The sequence below is a fragment of the Anastrepha obliqua genome, chromosome 3 (assembly GCF_027943255.1).
Source record: "Anastrepha obliqua isolate idAnaObli1 chromosome 3, idAnaObli1_1.0, whole genome shotgun sequence".
Lineage (NCBI taxonomy): Eukaryota > Metazoa > Arthropoda > Insecta > Diptera > Tephritidae > Anastrepha > Anastrepha obliqua.
In genome coordinates, this window is record NC_072894.1 from 140,027,640 (window position 1) to 140,049,444 (window position 21,805).

General features: G+C 36.1%; 1 protein-coding gene across 1 annotated transcript in view; it reads right to left on the reverse strand.

Moving 5' to 3' along the window:
• Positions 1-19,034: 19,034 nt before the first annotated feature.
• LOC129242947 (hemicentin-1) overlaps positions 19,035-21,805 on the reverse strand; it is a 129,774-nt gene continuing 127,003 nt past the window's right edge. The window contains exon 21 of the mRNA XM_054879910.1: positions 19,035-21,141. Within this exon, the coding sequence (XP_054735885.1) occupies positions 20,992-21,141 (150 nt within the window). The 3' untranslated portion in view covers positions 19,035-20,991. The remainder of the gene's footprint in view (positions 21,142-21,805) is intronic.

Sequence of the window (21,805 nt, forward strand, 5' to 3'; positions counted from 1 at the left end):
AGGTTATGTAGCTACGCAGATTTTGCTCTTCATAAAAAAGTAAACATAGTATTTTAAAGTATACGCCTTCCTATTTTAAATGCCGTTGAGTTTGCTTAAATATCTTTATTTTTCACTGAGATATCGCATTTTGAATTTTCCATGTTTGTGAATTTTTCGATATTCGAAAATCCATTGAGATAACATGAGACGTGATACGGTCGATTACATAGTCGCACAAAAAAAATAAAAAAAAACTTCAAAATGCGATATCTCAGTGAAAAATAAACATATTTGAGCAAACTCAACGGCATTTAAAAGAGGAAGACGTATACTTTAAAATACTATGTTTACTTTTTTATGAAGAGCAAAATCTGCGTAGCTACATAACCTCAAAAATGGGCAAAAACAGCGTTCTTTGCACTTTTAGGTTAGGATATCTCAAAATCCTGACGTGATAGAGCAATTTAAACCCCGGATTCGGATTCTACGCAAAAAATTACTTCGGAAATAACCCTACACTTTTATAGGACAAAACATTGTCGACCTGTGTTATCATGCAATAAACGCCAACATGCAGCGGTATTCAGGGCGAATTCGACGAATGCGATGCAGCAAATGCTTCAAAATGCTCACATAGAAAATTGCATTGACGGTTTGTCCCGTTAGTACGAACTTCCTGTGGACAATTCCCTTGGAATCTTAAAAGCAATGAAAAGTTTGAAGTTCATCTTAGAAACACCACATTTGAATGAGGTCGTTCGAATGTTCAATTCTGAGAAATTTTTGGTCTTCAATTAACTTGAGCGGAATGAAACGTACACAGACCGTTTGTAAGCCCAAATGATCAGTTAAAATGTGATAAATCGATGTTTTGGAGATATCTAACACCGACTCCATGAATTTCAACTATGATTTCGATTCCTTTTTGATAAATTTACGAACGAAATCGATGGAGTTTTCGGTTATTACTGATTTTGGGCGGCCCGTATGTTCATTGTCATTTATGTCCTCACCACCATCTCTGAAACGTATAAACCACTCATGAACCATGGCACGAGATAGACAATCATCGCCATCAACTTTTTTCATCAATTCAAATGTTTCGGTAAACGTTTTACCGATTTTTAAACAAACTTTGAGATTAGCTCTTTGTTCGAAATCATTTTTGTACCGATGACACAAACATACTGACAGTTTAGACGCAAGAACTTCGCTTCCACTGAACCGAATGTCACCAAGCTTTCACTGGAGGTCAGCTAGGGATGTAACTTCCAACGCAAAAGATGGCGCCAGCAAACACATTTTTATGACTCTAGTCTTGTTTAGTTTGGTTTTAGCTCTATAGTATAGAAGTATAGAATTCGGTAATAAAATATTTGTAAAAAAATTAGTAGTAGAAGTGAGAGGGACAGAAAAATGATAACAGTTTAGTCACAGGCAGAATTCATTGTACATAATTAAACTCATCCTGTATTACCACTTTGTAGTTACTTCCACCCAGCATTAATATAAAATAGCCTTGAGGAAGGCAAGTGGGCATACTCGCGGACAACTAGACTTTGATGCCTATAGTATGTCTAAGAAATTTTTGTTTCATGGTCAGTCATTATGGTCAGCCTTAGTATACATATGTACACGTAAGGTATAAAAAAGTATAACAAAAAAATATAAAAAAGCGTCATTGTTCTGTAATATTCTTACCTACATACAAACGCCGCTTTGCCATATACATATGTATGAGCTTGTAAACACCCTTTTGCTTTATGTATGCGTGCGTGTATCTTTATATGAATGTGCGAGTATAAGTAAATATATGTAAATAATTGTTATTGGCCGCCTTCGCAAATATTTCAATTCGCACATAAATACGTACTTTGTGTTCTCACATTGTTTTTGTACTCGTCGCTGCTGTTATTTTGTGTGTGTGTGTGCAAGCGCTTGGAAAGTGTAAACAACCGGAAGTTTATGTTCGCAAATTACACCCTGCACTTCCGATGTGGCAATTCAATATGAATACAACAACAAGTGCAAAACGTTTACTGCTTGATTTATTGCTATATACGATTTATTGACCCAACCGATATGCACTAATACCTATGCGCTTGCACACACACACATTCGTACAAACATAAAATGACTTCCATTAGGCGCTGACCATCCATCAATGCGGCATTTATCTCGTTCATTTGGTCAATCATTTTATTTACTCAATCTGTTTATAGAGTGGATGAATTACTTTTTTTTTTGTTTTTGTATTTTACCTACGTCGCACTATTGTTTAGCGCAGACAGTCTAGCGCATTTAAATCGCATTAATTTGCCAGTATTTAAAATAATTTAGTGCGGTGGCCAGCAGCAATGGCGAATTGGTGATTTTAATTAAAACGAAGCCAGTGTTACTAAATCTAGCGAAAATCTGTGCTGCCACTCACTTTAATTTGACCGGCGCGCAGTCATTAAATGTGCGTGGAATGACAAAGTACCGATGGCTACTACTTAATAACATTGATGGTGGGAGAAGCTCACCAAAAACAACCACAGCTCCGCAATTGATTCCGAAAAAACAGAAAATACAAAAGAAAGAAGAAAAAATCTCGAAAGCCCAACACCCGAAAAGATTAAGGCCTACACATAAATTAATTTGTTTAAGCCAGAAAGGCGGAAAGCATCTTTGGGCGAATTCAGCAAAGTTGAGACGAAATGAGACGAAATGTTTTAAATTTAATGAATTAAGACCCACAGACGAGTGGGCGGCTATGAAAATAGCACGTGGCGAAGAAGTAAAGGCACAAGTGTCGCAAAAATCCAAAAAAAATAAATTCTGTGAGAAGTATTGCTGTAGATAAGTTAGCTGGCTGAAAGTAGTGCAAAGCTCCGTGAAACGCCAGAAAACTTAAGCTCCGGAGCAGTTGTAGTTGTATTTGTCCAGGTCAGCGGATGAGCGCGCAGGCCTGTTTGTGCTGTACAGGCGGATGAAGATAAAAGGGCATTGTGTCAGTTTATGCCGGAAGTGAATTATTACTTAATGGTCGCAGATTATTTGTGGCGCACGATTGCGTTCGACACTGTTGCTCTATAGCGATGTTATTATTGTATTGCGAGCAATAAATTGGAAATTGACAGTTTTGTTGCAATGTAATTGGAACGGGGTGCGAGGCGGTTAAGGGGAAAGCAATTACATTGGAACAAATACATACGCTCTATTCCAAAAAAAAAATAAATAAATAAACAACAAGCGAACTACATACATTAAGTTAAATATCTAAGCAGTCGGACTTATTGGAAAATTATACACATTTTTTTTCAAGCTTAATTTGATTTTTTTCTGTATGAAAATATTGTTTATTCTCCTAGGACAATCACATAAATCCAAATTTCAAATTTTGCAAAAAAAAAAAAACAAATCAAATTAAAAAAGATTAAAAAATGCCCACCAAACCCCCATTTTTGTTTATAGAACCTTCACAAAATTTTCGAAATTTCTAATTAGATTTTTTTGTGTGAAAACATAGTTTATTCTCCTACAAAAATTGAAAAAGATCCAATAATGCCCATCAGAGTTCCACTTTTCTTTTTATCAGAATTTTTAGAAAATTTTCGAGTATGCAGTTTATAGCAAATTGTAAGTAACAAAAAAGTCACCTTGATTTATAAATTTTTGTTTTTTGCTGGCGGTCTTATGCATTTTCTCCATAAACCGAATGCTCGATATTTTTTGTATATAGAAGAAACACCCAACATCGTAAATGGAATTAAAAAAAAAATTAATGCGATTTTTGAGACACTTGAAACTTGCGCTTTCTGCTTTTTTAGCATGACAGTGCTGGGTGGACCACCACTCCGTAACTATTATATCTTTCTCCAGATTTCTCGGCCCGCTGTCAATCGCCATCAGTTTTGTATATTCATCTCATACGAGGCATAGGAGAGTATGAAATATACGTAAGTTTTTGCATTATTATAATAAAATTTCTTAGCAAGTTCGAGATTTTGATGGAAATTCGATGTGAAACTTGGATTTGCATGGCTTCTCTAGAAGAATGGAATATATTTGAAGAAATATAATTAAAAAAATATAGATATATAAATTAGAAAAATTAAAGAAAGAAATAACAAATAAATTGTCAACACTTATCAATAAGGCCTAAGGTGCTACAGTTTTTCAACGTAGTTCATTTATTAATAAAAAAAATTTTTAAAGACTTTAAAAATTTGATTTGCTTGATATTTTAACACAAAATTACGGAATCGTGAAGATTTTTAATAAGTAAAAAACTAAAAACTCTGCTTAAAAAATGAAATGAGCTTTAACCTCACCAGTTCCAAGTAGCCCGGGCTAAATTCCTTCAGTTAAAGTTCTATAGCAAGCTCAGTTTTCATCTGCTTTGCTTGAAACTTTGACACGAAACTACAGAAGTGTTAAGCTTTTTAAATATATAGAAAACACAAAAATCGTAAAGAAAAACAACGGTCAAATGAGCCTAAAGCCTCACCAGTACCAAGTTGCCCTGGCTAAATTCTTTCCGTCAAAATTCTATAACTCCCTCAGCTTTCCTCTGATTTGCTTGACATTTTTAAACAAAACTACGGAAGTGTTGAACTTTTTAAATATGCTAAACCTACAAAAATCGTTAAAAAAATCGGTCAAGTGAGCCTAAAGTCTTGCCATGTAACTTTATTAAATAAAAAAAAATTATTTTGAGTGATTGAAGACTTTATTTTGAACTTCCCCGCTCCATTGCGTGTCTGAATTTAAACTGAGCTGTTTGGCTCTCAAATGTCGCCAATTGCAAGTATTAGAAATCTTCCAATAGGGTGACTAATTTTGCGCCCCATTTTATTCTGTATTCTCATTCCAGAAATTAAGCGAGTGACAGTGCATTTCTGGAGGCGCCTCGAAATAAATTTGTTTTGCGGTATATATCCCAGCTTGCAAATGAATTACCTGAAATAAAAAATAAAAACTCAAAACGCAATAATTAAATTTCATTTTTAATAAAATATTATATTTTAGTATTTCCTCATTAAAAGTAAGAAGATCCCTAATCAAATTTACTCTTTTTCATTAATAAAACTTCATTTCAAATAAGTTCATTGAATTCAATAGGTAAATAAAAATGCTTTTTGAGGTTTTTGAGACCACCTTTTTACCGATTTTGCAATTTTTCGCAGCTTTTGGAAGACAAAGAAGCGATTTTGATTAAAAAATGCGAAATTTTTTTGTGTTATGATTGACCCAAAATAACAATATAATAGAATAAATAAAAAAGCGTTATTTAATAATTGGTGAATTATGTGAAAAAGAACTGAGCAAAACATCAAAACTCTTGTTCAGTAAATTTATAATTCTACCGCATACTGACTTCAAAAATATCAATAAAAAAAAATAACACAGTCTGAGGCAAAGTAAGCTCAAAAACTCATAATTTCGTCTATTTTGCTCCGGTGTACTTGAAATTTTGACAAGATATTCTTGAGATATTCAGCATTAAGTGAAAAGATTAAATTAAAATTAAATTAAAATTAAATAAAAATAAAATACATACAAAAAATTTTAAATATTTTACCTGCCATTAAAAATATTCTCCTGCCATTAAAAAAATTCCACCATTACGCTTCATTTCCACCGCGCTCCTCGCACTTCTCCAAACTTACCTAATTTCCTAGTTTCTAAAAAAAAGCCCTTCCAATCCTTACTATCGCACAAAAGTAAGCGCATTACTTGCATTGTTTGTGGCTGCTAAAACAAAGAAAAAGACACAGTTACGCATTGCATCAGTGGCGCGAGCAAGAGCAAGCGGACAATCGCGATAATAGCACAGACTAACTAAATCTAGCGAAGTCCTTAACCATCTGTGTGATTCTGTGGCAGAAAAATGTGGCACACAGATGGTGCTTCAAGCAGTAAGCAGGCGTTGTTCCTAGGCAACGACAGGTGGGCATTCCCACTACTTAGAACTGGTAGCGGCAGGCTAATCACCTACCCTGTCAGAAAGGAAAAATAGATTAACGAAACCAACGCAAGACTGAGCCTTGTTGAGGCCGTACCAGTTCAGCACCATCCAGCATCAGATGCTTCAAAAGCACTTATATAACAATGGTTTTTTTATCCCACATGCAAAGTTCTAAGCAGCGCAAGCGGTTTCAATGGGATAGCGAAATGAAAAATTCGTATTTTCATTAAAAAAAGAATAAAAAATGATTTGCAAAATTTTGAGAAATGTAATAAGGGCTTCCTCAACCAATTGAGTATTACACTTCGACCGAGTCTGCATGCGCTCAATTCAAGATTTATGCCACACAACAATTTGGGGCTGATGTAGAACAAATCGAATGTTCAGTCGCGAGTTTGTGAGTGACAAAAAGAAAAATTTTTTGTTTACACAATTTACTATATTTACCTCGCTTGTTAGCCTTCGTCTTTTAACTATTCAGAAAGACGCATTTGATGAATACATTCAAGCCACTCAAACTAATGCGCTCTGAGCTTTGAACATAATTTTTCAAAAGAACAGAGTTAGCCCGTTAGATAACTTGAATAAAAAATAAATAAAAAAACCAAAACAAAAAACTTGCAAAATTGTGGAACATAGTAAGAAGCGACTTTATTATTAAATGCATAAATATTGCGCCAAAATATGCACTACTTATTTCTAATTGTAAAAAGCTGGTTTTTTTGGAATAGATAGTGCATATGTTCACACGTATGTGTGTATGGGTGTGACAGAGAGCTTTAGGCCACATATGGGCGATCATCTGTGCGCTGATTACATTGTTGCTGTATTTGCTTGTAATAACTGCAGAAAGAAAGGCAAAGTATAAAGTTATAAGTGGTGCTTTGTTAGTAGGTGAGGACTGACTACTACTCGTGCTATAGGAATAATTCAATAAAACTTAATTTATTGCACAGAAGTATGAAGGTGTTGGCCATAGACATAAGTAAAGGCCAAATAAAACACTATGCTTTCCGTTCAGGAATTGAAGAGTGAGCAAAAACTTTCACAAAACACAAAGAAGAAAAAAGAGAACGAGAAGCCATTAAGTTGAACTCCGACCAACTCGATTTTAAAGTACATAAAGCAAGTTGCAACTTTTGCTTCAACCAGTGTTTGCCTAAAATATCTGCGTTTTCAACATGACTCTTTGAATTTGTCCCCCCGCTCACTTAAAAGTGACAAAGTTTAGTTCTTTATCAAATGCCTTTATTTACTTCATTTCCGTTTTTCGCACGCATGGCACAGAGCCTGACACAGAGTTTTGCTTTATTTTATGGCTTCAGCTATTGCTGTTGTTGTTGTTGTTTATATATGTATTGTTGCATTCCACTGCAAGTGCCCGCATGCATCCTAAACACATAAATCAGTAGCAGTGGCGATGTCGCTTGGGCGTTCGCACAGCCGATAGCTGCCAAAATTACCATTGTTTCAAGTGATGAACGACTCATGCGGCAACCGCATCAACACATACCCACAGACGCACACACACGAACACACATTCACGCATATGTGCGTAACAACAGCAGAATGTGGTATAATTAAGTTGCCACACATGCACACACATACACATAGACAAACTCATAATGGAAGACTAGAGAAGGTGGCGTGTGTCCCAAGCGGATTCGCTTAGCAAGCCTGCAGTCACGCCCACTAGCAAGTGAATTGCTCACGCACAGGCTCACGCCCACAAAACGTACACCCCCTCCCTCCTTGCACGCGTGCACTTGGCCATGGGCGTGCACAGCAGCGTCGTTGCAATAATTTCCGTGAAGTGAAGTGTTGCGCTGCCGGCAATCTGCTGCGACGAGAAATAACATATCATTCCAACAGCAAAAACTAGCGGCATTAGACGCATTACGCTTTGTCCATCCTCATGCACACACACACACACATACATAAATTTGTATGTAAGAGTGTGTTGGGAGACTTCCAGCCTTGCAGCATTTCGGTTATTTCGCCATTGAACTTTTTCCGCATTCATCTCCTCTGCATGTCTCTCGAATAACCGCAATGATTTCTCAAATCCTAACGGTCACAACGGAGCGTACCGCAAACCACATGCCATATATTGACTTAGGCTGTGCACACCGACTACCTTCAAAGTCTCCTGCGTGCAATAACTCTATACCGACTTTCGCACATACACATATACATACGTACGTATGTAACTCACATGGCCTTGGAATTACACACATACCTACAGACATACAAACACGTACAATACAAACAAGACCACAGTGAGAACTATTAATCCTTGGACCAATAAATACTGCCATGGGAAAGAATAGGTGAGTGGCGTGGCTTGAGGGCCAACGTGTACGTCTACGTACATATTTATATGAACAGGTTTCTTACATATAATACACGCAAATTGATATGTGCATATTGGAGTGCCCCACTCTGCATACAAAATCAAACAAGCGGTGCTCTTTTTCCATTGGAATCATAAAATTTATTATATCTTATAACTTCCGCTAGAAAATTTGGGAAAAATATGTAAATTTATGTAAGCTGTAGTGAAATAATGAGATTTTTGTTGAAATATTCAAGCTTGATTTTGAAAGATAGGTTTAAGGAGAACTTAAATTGCTGATGCACATCTTGACCGATTTAGGCTCCTAGAGCAACATTGGAGAGATATTTTCCGCCCTTTTCATTTCTTGAAAATCCACTCACGTTTCTATTATTGTATTTTGAATACATCAACATACAGCCATTCCGTTGAATCTTTTAATACAAATTTAAAAAAAATTTATGCAGACTTTTCAAGCCTGTCTAATTATCTGAGTTGATTTTTTGTAAGAAATATTTTTCTTTTGTCGGGAAAACAAGCAAGTACAGCACTCAGACCTAGTTAAGTCCATTGCACTGCACTCGGATTCTCTTTTAATTTTCCTTAAATCTACCCCACCTCCGACGAAATCTAAGTAGATCTTGTGGTGCCAAGGAGCTAAGGTGGTCGCTTCTTAACATATCACTGCCAAAGACTTCAAGCCAGATTCCAGCGAAGGCTGGGAAAACGCACAGAATGTGGTCCGCCGTCACATCCTGATCTTCACAAGCTGGGCAGAGTACACTGTCTGAGGTGCCTACTTTTTCCAGCCCATAGAAAGTGGCCCGTCATCAGTCCAACCAGCTGTCTGCAGTCCCTTCTTAATGACAGGAGGACTTGCGACAGTCGCTCGGGCATGATAGGTAACATCAGTTTAGTCCATCTGCAGGCTCTCTCCGCCTGCCAAGCTCGCTTGTGTGTCAGAGTAACCCATTTGCTAACCGTGGCTTTATTGGCTGCAGAAGGGAGTGACAGACCGGCAGAGCTCATCCTAGCTAAGGCGACAGAGGCCTCGTTACCCAGGATACCCACGTATCCCGGGACCCATGTTAGCATCAGGCTATTATGTCTATCGACATAGTTCAGCCTGGATTTACAGGACTGGACTACACCTGATGTGGTTGGAGGCTGTCTAAGGTCATGAGCGCAGCTTGGCCATCGCTGCAGACACATATAGATCTGCCTCCCCATCTGTTTGTAAGAAATATACTTGAGAACTAATTTCATTTATTTCTTAAAATATAATACAATTTAGAGCCGCCTTAATATATAATGCATCGGGTGTTGTTTTTAGCTGCATGACAAGTATCGCTATCGATAAGTATGGTTCGACAGCTGAGAATTTCAAAGTGACATTTCTATTCAGCAAAGTTTGGCAAATCATCGTGAATCGTTTAACATCAGAACGACGCTTTCAATCTGTGGAAATTTACTTTGAAAAAAAAAGAAAATATATATATAAATATATCTGTTCGCGAAGTTCATAGAGTACTGGTGGCAACATCGGTCCTTATTTCGTTTGAAATGAAGACGGAACTGCCGACACCGTGAATGGCGAGCGGTATCAAGCCACGCTGACTGAATAGTTTTTTAAAAAATAATCAGCTAAACATGGATGGCATTTAATTCCAACAAGACTTGCCCTACAGCGCGTCTAACAATCGATTTACAATTGAACTTATCGAATGGAGCATATAACACGTAGCCCTGGCGGATGTACGCCGGATATGATATACAAAAAATAATTCCTATGAAATTATCTAATAGAATCTAATAAAAAAATTCGCTTCGACAATATTTATGTTTTGTATTAAGTTTTTAAAAAAACAGCCGATAATTTTATAAATTACATCGCCGTGCACTTCAAGTCATAGTACTAGCTGATTGGGGTGCCAAGTTTTAGGTTTGACGATGTAGTCCAGCTTCTCGGGGTCTCAATTTGGCGTTTGAATATTAAACTATCGTTTTTATTTTTTATTTTAAATACTAAGTTTTATCTATGATTATCATAGTAAGATATGACAGATATTTGTTTTACGTGAAAAGCAAGAAATGCCCTTAGGGAGCAGATTGGCGACATCGCGCCGACCATACAAAGACGAGCCTATAGCATGCAGATGACTACAAATATGGTGGATTGGTCCATTTTATGGACGTCCTTCTTAGGCATCAGGAAGTTTTAGTGGTTGCTGTAAGTGCGAAGGGATGTTGAACCCTACCCCTCAAAAAAAAAAATAAAAAGAAAAAAAATTGTGGGCCGGTATATCGATTTGAAAAGTTTTTCAGATAATGGCGCTATACCAAGCTTTATAAACAGCTCGGTTCTCCGACTCCGTCTCCGAATGGCAGATGGTTTTTATCAAGAGCTTTTTTTATGGTAGAAATACACTAGGAGGTTTGCCATTGCATTTTTTATTATTTAATGTTTATTTCGAATCTGTGCAACAATCCATTCGACTACGGGAGCCTCAATCGGCCGATCGATATTACTTCATTTCAAAAGGCTCTTCAATGTATAGGGTGATTCAATTAATCTGCAGATTTTAGTTTTACAAAAATAAAACACAACAAAATTATATAATGCGCTGTATATAACTCATAAAAGATGATCCTTTAACGCTGAAATGTACTTTTCACGCAGACTCAGAGAAAGAAGTGCAATTGGTAGCCATTTTATGTCGTAGTGAAATAATCCTCCCAGATTCTGAGACCGCATATTGTAGAACGATCATTCTATACGTTTCCATGGCAGTCGATTCTTCCTTATTGGAATGACCCGGGCTTATATCCGGTTTAGAACTGTCACTCCAGCAGCATTCCAGTAATTGTATGGGAAGTATTTATGTTGCTACAATAACAACAAAAACCATTCTCGGAAAACATTTGGATTACTTCTCAGCGGTGTTCAAAGGTCTCTCCATGACCCAAATTAAAAATTATAAAAACATTATTAAAAAAAAATTATACAAAAATTACTAAAAAGAATTATAAAAAAATTATTAAAAAAAATTAATAAAAAATTATAAAAAAAGTAATGAAAAAAATTATAAAAAAATTATTAAAAAAATTGTAAAAGAATTAATAAAAGAAATTATAAAAAAAAATTTATAAAAAAATTATAAAAAAATTACTAAAAGAATTAATAAAAATTTATAAAAAAAATAACTAAAAGAATGGATAAAAAAATTATAAAAAAAATGATTAAAAAAAATGATTAAAAAAAGTTATAAAAAAATTATAAAAAACTATACAAAAATTATTAAAAAAAAATAATAAGAAATTGTAAAAAATTATAAAGAATGAATAAAAGAAATTATTAAAAAAATGTTGAAAAAATAAAAAAACAAATTAGCATTCCATAAATAATTGCTGCGAAAGATCTGCATCAGCCTTGGATCAGCCTCTACATATATGCTTTTCCAACCGACAACCCTAATGTATAATCAAAGTAAGTTTCCACTTCGACTTTGCAGGTAGACGCTAAGCATACACAGGTTGCTAGTTAAGTATTGAAATATGTATTTACGGATGATATCCCGCTCAACACCCATGTGATATTTGCACACACTCGTCCTCGTATATGTACGCATGTGCGCTAGTTTCCAAAGAGCAATTAATTATAGTGATTTGTGAACGATATACCCTTCAAATATTGTAATATATCGAATAAGTGACAAATGCAGGTCGCAGTAAACCATATTTCTCTGTGCTTTTAACTCGGCCTCTAACAAGCAAACCGATTTAACTTTCGACGCCTCCTGTTCGTAGATCTTTGCCAAACCCCAAACCATTGCATTGTGAGGCTTCGCAGTAGTGCATATCAACACATCCTTTGTGCTCTACTGCTTCGTAACAATGACAAGGCTTCGTTGTGGCAATTAATTAGCTCAAGTGTCAGCCGCATACTCATCGCCAGCCTAACTCATTCATCACTCAATTGTTTGACCTTATTGCGTTTGTCAATCAAAAAATAGAAAGAAAGTAACTTTGTGCTCGTAGACTGTTGCCAGTAAAACTTAATTGTAGTTAAGGGCTCTATTGAGCTTCAGAAATATCAAGCGCTTCTCAAATAGTTGACTTTTATTTACATCTGAAATTTGTTGACTACATTTGGCTATCAGAATTATATGCGAAAATGTAATTAATGATTTCTCTTTTCTTTGTTTCTCGCTGTGCGTTAATTTTATGGCAACTCAAACCAGTATGAACTGTGCTAATATTCGTTTGGGGGAAAAAGAAATCCATTTTTTTCTCGGTAGATTGCTGTAGTGCTCGATATCTCGTAAAGTATCGATCAAACAATTTAAAGTTCAAGGTAACATTTCACACTAAATAATTCGTTTTGTGTTGTTTTTTGTTCCATTCTGTGGTTAGTTACAGGTTATTAACAATACAGGCCAATATAGAGAAAATTCGGCACATTTCACAGTTTTTCTTTGAAAAAGGCGAAAATGCCAGCCAGGACGCTGGGATCGTGAGTGGTGCTGATACTGTAACAGCCTTTTGGTACTCAGATCCCATGAACAACTGAACAGTGTTGCAAAACACAACAAAGTTAGTCTTGTTTGGGTGCTTGGAAAATTGTGGTATTACAGGGAACGAGTTAGCTGATAAATTGGCTAATGAATGCTCTGCAGGTATGCCAGTAGGCCCTGAAAAATTTCTAGGTGTGAATTCTGCATCGATTCAACTATGGATTCACGACTTCATGAGGTCTACCCATAGAGGTTGCTGGTCTGGGCTTAACTCGTGCAGAGTAGCCAAATGCTTTGTGAAAGAACCAAAGAGGAAAATAGTGACCTTTCTCCTAAAACTCAGCAGAGAGGACCTGATAGTACTGGTGAGTGTAATCACAGGGCACAATGCCTGTGGTCAGCATATGGCTGTCATGGGGGTCGTCGACAACCCGATATGTCTATTCTGTCTTTAGGATGACAGCACAGCAAAGCATTTTCTCTGTAGCTGTCCGGCGTTTTTCAGAATCAGACTTGGGATATTGGGTTGCGATATACTAAGTATGGATAAAATTCATGCTCGTGTCTTTATTGATTGGGGCGTTGAAATGCATGAAAAGGATGCGGAATTCCATCGAAAAATAATCTTGAGTGATGGGATCCATTTCCACCACGATGGCTTCGTCAACAAACAAAATTGTTGTATCTGGGGCTCAGAAAATCCAAGAATTATTGTTGAAAAGCCTCTCTTTGGTGCGGTTTATGATCTGGCGGAGTCATTGGACCTTACTTTTTCGAAAATAATTTTTTATAGCCGGAATTGGATGGTATTGATCTGGACAACGTTTATTTTCAACAAGATGGCGCTACGTGCCACACAAACAACGAAAACCCTTTAGAATCGTCTCCTGACTGAGTGCTTAGACTTGTCCAATCCCCCACAAATCTAATCTAATCTAGCCTAATCCCATGTTTTTCCAAAAAGTCTTCTACAGGCAATGAATGCTCTGTTGCTTTTGCAGTAACTTTCTCAAGATGAGAGTTCCAAGAGAGCGTTTCATCCAAGTTGATGCCAAGATAGTTTGCTTCTGTGGTTGAAGTTGAAGAGTTGATGCATTTAGGACAGGACATTTGAGGTCAACTTTCTTTTGCCTAGTGAACGTCAGGCATGTCAAGTTTGTGCCTCTTGGTCAGTCTAACCAGCAAGCATACCTCTTTTATACTCAACTTAATGAGCTATTCCGGAGAACAGGCCGAACAAATTTTGTATACATGGGGACTCACATGAGGTCTGGGATCCTCATAACCTAATGCAAAGCCATTGCTCAATTAACCCTGAACTCATTTGGTGAGTTGCAAAAAATGCTATAATGAGTGAATTCCCTAAAAATTATGAACCTCAGCGAAATTAGCAAGTTCTACACAAGCAATTTTATTTATTTTCGGTTTTTTTTTTATTTTCTCCTTTTTTATTATCAACAATTCTAACAGTAATGCGATATTTGCTTTTAACTTTTAGCACCATTCAGGTTCGAATTTCAATGTTTATTCAACTTTTTCGCGATATTTCCATTTCCGTCGTGAAATTAACCTATTTTGTGTCAATTAAAGTGGGCGCTGGGCTGAAAGAAATTAGGTTACAACCGAATTAGTGTAGTCAGTGCGCCAATGGTTCGGAAACAAAATACGAAATAAACTTTACTAAAATTGTTGATAAATTTCGCAATGCAAACCGAAATTGAAGTTGTGAGCCGGTATAAAATTTAGTGCCTACACCTCCCCTCTACGTACTCATATGTAGAAGGTAGCTGCTCTGCCACTCTTACTGGCAAATGCAATAAGCCCACTCGTTTGTTGCCGGTAGTTGCTGAGTCATTTCCGTTTTCAAGGTATGGAAATTCGAAAATTATTTCCGTTTTGTGCTTCCATTTCCCGCTAAAATCGACGCTCGTACTTACTTTCTTGGTCAAATTCATTTATACACTTGCAATGGCACATGCACACACACGCACACATATACATATATATTTATATATATATATGCAATAATGTGTTTTGTATTTGTAACTTTTTGTCGTAGCTGCATTTGGTGCCTCCAAATTCGATTGCTTCCGTTATGCACTTACTGTTGTATTTGTTGTTCATTTTATTTGGTCCATTGCTTTTCATGTTTTCGATGAGGCTTTTGCAGAGTTCCTAATTTGTGGGCATCGCCCAAAATTATGCCAACGATGCGAAATTGAAATCATGTAATTTCAAAATAAATAAAATTTTCAAAAAAACAGCTAAAATAAAATTCATGTAATGAAATTTTAGCCTCAGTTGCAACACTTTCTAACCGCAAATGCGGCATTTCGGTTTTAGTATTGCGATTTATGGAATTTTTATTAATTACATTCAAAGTGGGTATGCATGTGTGTGTGCAGGCATTGGGAAGAGGGCGTGAGAATATCTGTATTATTAGCACTTAGAATGAGAATGGATTTTAATGGATTTGGAAATTTTGAGCTTACATTCGCTACTTAGTGAGGGCGAAACTGAAGGTACGAGGGTCTTATAAAAAGTGCGTGCAACATCAGACGAATGACATTACTAGTGCGTATCGGGATTATTTTTAGTTAGTAGCAGCTCTTGGAAGAACAGACACTAAGTTTCAGCCAAATCGTTATATTTCTTTGTGCTTGGCATTCGTTTGCATGGAGGAAGTGGAGTAATTCTTATTTTCCATCATGACAGCGAACCAGCTTACGCCTCAGCAGTTGTGGGCGCAAAATGAATAGAAATAGTGTTCCAGCTCACTTTACATCCGCCCTTTTCTCTATAATTGGCTCCCTCTGATCTCTCGGACTGCTATTTGTTCCCCAAATCGAAGAAATGGCTGACCGGGAAATATTTTATTCAAACGAGGAGGTGATTGCAGAAATGAATGTATCAGACTTGGACAACTCCTGTTATTCGAAAGGGTTCAACAAACTAGAAAAGCATTGGACGAAGTGCGCATGCTTAGAAGGAGTCTATGCCGAAAATAAAAAAGGTTTACTCAGAGTAATCGCACGGAATTTTCAAACGGTGCTCGTATATACAGCATGCATTTTGGATATATCTGCCGTGCGTAATTGGCCTAAATTTAAGTATATAATTGATGGGTAACGTAGTCGAATGGATTTGTACGTGACCACCATTCGGAAGTGCACATATTCGAAGCCCCGAGCATGAAAGATCAAATTATAGAAAAAGTTTTCGGTTTCCTCTCGGCAGGTAACCTCTGAGTGTATTGCTGCCATGAAAAAAGTTTCACATACAAATCATCTGCTGTTCGGACTCGGCTGAAAGCTGTAGGCCCCTCCATTTGTAGAACAACATGAAGACGCCCGCCCCCCATACGAGGAGGAGCTCGGCCAAACACCCAAAAAGGGTCAATTAAGCAGTATTTTCTAAAAAATTGTATTGAATTTTTTATGCTGTTACAAACACAGGAATGGTGTCCAAGTTGTAACAAGTTGTCTGCTTCACAGATTTACGCTCGAATGGACTATTTTATCTTGACGTATTTTGCGTCTTCCGCTCAAACTCGCCGAGCATGGCTTGTTCTTGGCTCACTGTTTGGCGAAAAAAGCTAGTTCAATATTATGGCAGGTACCCCATAGCCCCGATAAAGTTCACTGCGTTTTTTTTTTTCTTATACCACAAGATGAATTTCTAACATCTGGAACTCTGAAAGAATACCATCTGAGTTAAAAGAGGGGCTTATCACCCTTGTCCCGAAGAAAGACAACCTATCTGAGTGCAACAATTGTGCGAGGAATTACGTTGCTAAGCATGGTGAATAAAGTGATGTCAAACTCCTTGAGAGTGGCCGTGAAGCAGTCGGTGGTGCTGATAAGTGGCACTTGCCTCTTTACTTCTGCTTCATCGACTTTGAGAAAGCGTTCGACACCCTCAACCATGAAGCAATCTGGAAATCTCCTGAATGCAAAGGAGTGCCTGAGAAAATTGTCACCATCATAAAATAATTGTACTCGGTCGCTACATGCCGCGTGAAATACGAAAATGCTCTAAGTGGTAGTATCAAAGTTCAAACCGGTGTTAGGCAAGGATGTGTATTATCTCCACACTTGTTCAACCTAGTCCTGAACCTAGCAATGCAACTAGCGTGTGCCGTCAGCAGGGTCATTTCCTGGGGCTTATGCGGCCGGCTTGAAGACCTAGACTATGCGGACGACCTTTCTTTACTATCGCACAAATACTCAGCTGCATTAGCTAAACTACAAGCAGTATGCCATGCAGTAGCACAAACAGGTCTAAGAATTAACATAGCAAAGACTATAGTAATGAGGGTTTATACCACCGAAACGCAAGCGCTTCAAATTGCCGACACGCCGCTTTCAGATGTAGATGAATTTTGCTACCTTGGGAGCATAATTTCGAAAAAATGACGGATCACCAACTGACATACGCAACCGAATATCTAAGGGGCGCGTTGCATTTGACATGCTAAACAAGGCATGGAGATCAACCCACATCTCAAGGCACACAAAACTGAAAATATTTGATACCAACGTGAGGTCCGTAGTTCTGTATGGATGTGAAATATGGAACTTGACAAAAAACATATCACGAAAGATAATGCAGATAATCTGGCCAGATATTATAAGCAACGATGATCTTTGGGCGGCAAGCCCGAGTTCATATAGAAATGATGCGTCGCAAGTGGAAATGGATCGGGAACACATTGCGCAAGCCATGGGATGACATCGCAAGGACAGCGGTAGACTGGAATCCGCAAGGAAGCCGTAGGCGCGGGAGACCACCCACATGGAGGCGACAAGTAGCAGCAGAGGCGGACAGAGCAGGCCGTTCCTGGAGTCAAATTGAACATCTAGCTCTAAGCAAACGAAATTATAACTTATTTATTGAGACCCTATGTTTCATTTAGGAACCATGTGAAAATATATATATACAAGATGAGCTTGCAGCGCAAGAGCAGTCATAGAAAGAGAACTCAGAGAAATAGAGTTCAAGAGAACTAATCAGAGCGCCGCAAAGGAGGCGTAGGAAACATTAGAGAATTACCAAGGGGGCTTCGTGCGTCCTATCGTGGAAGCAATGCTAGAATCGCTGTACTCCTATTGAGTTAAAAATTTGTCTATAGCTGAATTTGCTTGTGTTTCATTGGTACATTACGGGAATTTAAATGACTCATCATCATCAGCATCAGGCAGCGTTAAAGGGTGAGCTTTAGCTTCAGTCACAAATTTCTTACACGCGTCACGATTTTTGGCTGATTTCCTCCAGTTGTTTACGTGCATCTTTTGCAGGCCAACGATGACTTGGTCTAGCCAGTGCACTTTTGGGTGGTGCGGATTATAAGTGGCCAAGGTTTTCTGCGAGCGGTCATTGTTCATGTGTTCAATATTATCCAACCAACCTATTCTTTGTGATTTAATAACATTTTCTCCCTTACATAAGGATCGTCGTTGTACCGTATTCTTTAAGTGCCATCACTTTTCTGGAGTGGTCCAAAGATCTTCCGGCGTATTTTACGTTCGAAATTTTTTAGGCATTGCTTATCTGCGCGGGTAAGTGCCCATGATTCGTTTCCATAAATAGGAAATAAGCGTATTATCGCTTGGCGAATGCCTCATCATCATCTTCTTTTTCTTAATTGGCGCGATAACCGTTTACGCGATTTTGACAGAGTTTAACAAAGCGCGCCAGCCGCTTCTTTCTCATGCTAACCGGCGCCAGTTGGACACACTAAGTGAAACCAAGTCCTGCCCCTCATCTAATTTACGCTTTTCAACTTACCTCTTCTGCAACTGCAGTAAATGTAACCTTTCTTCAATAAAACAGTGCAATCGTTTTGTTTAAGTTTTTGATTTTCTTTTTATTTTCATCATTCATTTTTATATACTGAAGTCTAAATTTGTTATCAATATCGTCAGCCTAATATTTGCGTTCATTATCTTCACTTTAAATAACCATAAAACATAGACCGCAGAAAGAGTTGGCATTGCAATTGCCATTTTATGTAGTTCATTGTTTGCTTTAATGATGTGTATAAGTAAGTTTTTTTTAAATTAATTGTATTTATTATTATTTTTTATTTATTATTACTTTCTTTTATATATTACTAGTTTTTATTTGTTTAATAAATTATTATTATTTTTTTATTATTATTTTTCATATTTTTAATTTTTTATATTTATTTTATTATTACTATTTTTAATTTATTTATTACTATTTTTCATTTGGTTAATAAATTATTTCTTTTATATTTTGGTAGATTAGAAAATTATATTTATTTTCATTTCTTGCGGTATTTGCATTTCTTAAATGCTTAAATTCATAGCTTCCTTTGCAATTTTAACGCTCTTTCTTTTGCTTTTCAAATAAGTATGCATTTTTTTATTTCAAAATATTATTTTTTAATGCATTTTCAATCAATATTTGGTATTCATATTTTTTACAGTAGGTGGTCGTAAACTATTAATAAATAAAATAAAACGCTTTATCTAACTTATTTGTTAACAAAAAGTTGCTAAATATAATCAAATAAATGTTTGGGAAATAAACTTGGATGCTCAACATCGCTAAGAATGTTTAGTTAGCCATTGACTTCATTTGGTTCTTAGTTTTTTGTTTATTTTTGTTTGATCTCAAGCAATTGCAAATTTATTGCGTTTATGCATTTTGCTTGCACATTTTTTATTCTATATTATTAGATGCTGGTTTTTATATTTTTTTATATTGCATTTTACTTCATTGTTGCTATAATCCCAGCGTATTTGCCGTTATTCTATAGATACATACAATTGCAATGAGTGATTCCTATTTAATTGTTTCCTTGTTTGTTTGTGTATGTACAAAACTATGAGTGCTGTGGTATTTGGTTTTTCTTTATTTATTTATTTTTTAATTCTCCTATAATAGTTAGTAGCTATATTTGTATGTATATCAATTTCTGTTTGCAGGTTGCTTTCGAGTAGAAAAATTCCTTTCGTTTAATATACAATATATTTTTTGTTTTTTATTTATTTTTTTTAACGCATAAATTTACATACAGATTGAATTGTAATTTTACTGGTATTCATTTTAAGTTATCGACGTTTGAGCGCAGCGCCTAAAAATCCACCCAATTTTGTGTGCACGCGAGAGCCACTACTGCACGTGTGTGTGTGTAGTGTGCCTAACAACTTGGAGTATGAGTGTTGTTGTTTGTTGTTGTTTTTTTGTTAAGTATTTTCTAAACGTTTGCATGTATATGTGTATGTATGTAGTTATGTGTATGTACATATGTATGCAGTAAGTTGTAGTATAAATGGCGATTAGGGTGAGTGAGAGAGACGGACACTATGGAAATTACTAATAACTATTTTTATATATATTTGTTGTTGTTTATTATTTTTTGAGTCGCTGGATTTGGCAATATTTAATATTTTTACGTCAATTGTAAGAACATTTTTTACAAAAGGAAAATTAACAAATATTCATATGTGCGTAATGCCTTATGAAAACGGACACAATGAATGCTTATAGCCTAACTTTTTCAATTATTTTTTTATTTTTTTTTTACTAAATGTTCTGACTCAATTAGTGTTTACCCTCAAAATTACTTAATCTCATTTGATTTACACTGATAACAACAACATTATACTTTTCATTATATACTATACCTTTTAATTACAAATGAATGTGTGTATGTTAGCCTTATATATTTTAAGTACATTTTTTTTAAGTATGAAATTCGTTTACAATTTTTTTATTTTTTTTTAATAAATACACACCAACATGATTTGTTAGATATCTATTTTGTAACTCGCTATGCCTAAAAAATAGCACATAGTTGGACAAAATTTCAATGCACATTTTACAAAAAAAAAAAAAAATTGAAACAAAAAGTTAAGTACTCTTTTTATGCATAGATATACATTTTAACATATTTTTTTAATTGTTTTTAATTTTTTTTTCTCTTTGTCAAAAACAAATTTATTTTAACTTACTTAAATAACTCAGAGTTTATACAAAATTGAAATGCACTGTTTAGTTAAAATAAAAACAGAGTTTGGCGTACTTCGCACAGGCAAAGGTCAGCGCCCATATATCTATTCCTCCTGCTTGGATATACTGCATTATTACCAAAACTTTTTTTTTCTGTCTTCTTCATTTGCTGACAGCTCTTTTACGCGAAAAATTTAACAAAAATAACTTTTCTGCTTAGTTGGCTTTCAATTTTTTGCCTCATTCAAGGCACCGGATTTCTTATCTTTTTTGACGAGCGCATAAATCGAAGCCGCTTTATAGTTGATTGGTCCATAATGCTGACTCTCTAAATCGGCATAGATTAGCTCATCGTCGAATTCAGCAGCGCTCAAGGGCTGAAGAGAAGGTGTTGAGAAATTCATTTTTATCTTTTTGGGGTAATTGCCATATAAACAAAAGTTAAAAGCAAGTAAGCATGCCGCTGCCATAAGGCCGTAAACTTAAACAGCAAGCGTTTGCTTTGGTTAGCAAATATTGGCAAGTAAGGAAATTTGTAAACGGGTTAGTGAAGTCAGTAAGAAGAAAAATATTAATTTACATAGGTGATCGATTTTAAGGTGGATCGAGTTTTCGTCTAATTATTTGGGTAGTTTATGCTCAGTTAGAAGGCGCAGCGACTATCATGGAATTTTATACTAAAACGCATACGATAAAATTCAGTTTACTGAAGGGGACTCTTAAAATTCTGACAACATATTTTATGTGATAATGAATTTTTAAAATTCAGAAGCTAAAAATCACGTGATTTTATAGTGTTCACCCGTGTCATTAACAGTCAGCTTACATCTTCAGAAGCTTCTCATATTTTATGTTATTTTACTGATTACGCCAAGTCTTGTGTCTGTAGACTACGATTGTGAGAAGTTAAGAGATTTTCGTAAGCTTGGAGTATGGAAAGAATTTCTCAAATCAGGTAAAAGTATTTAAATTAAACTATTTTAAACTAACTATTTGCTCAAAAAGACACACAAAAAATACAGGGTAGCAATAGAGACAACC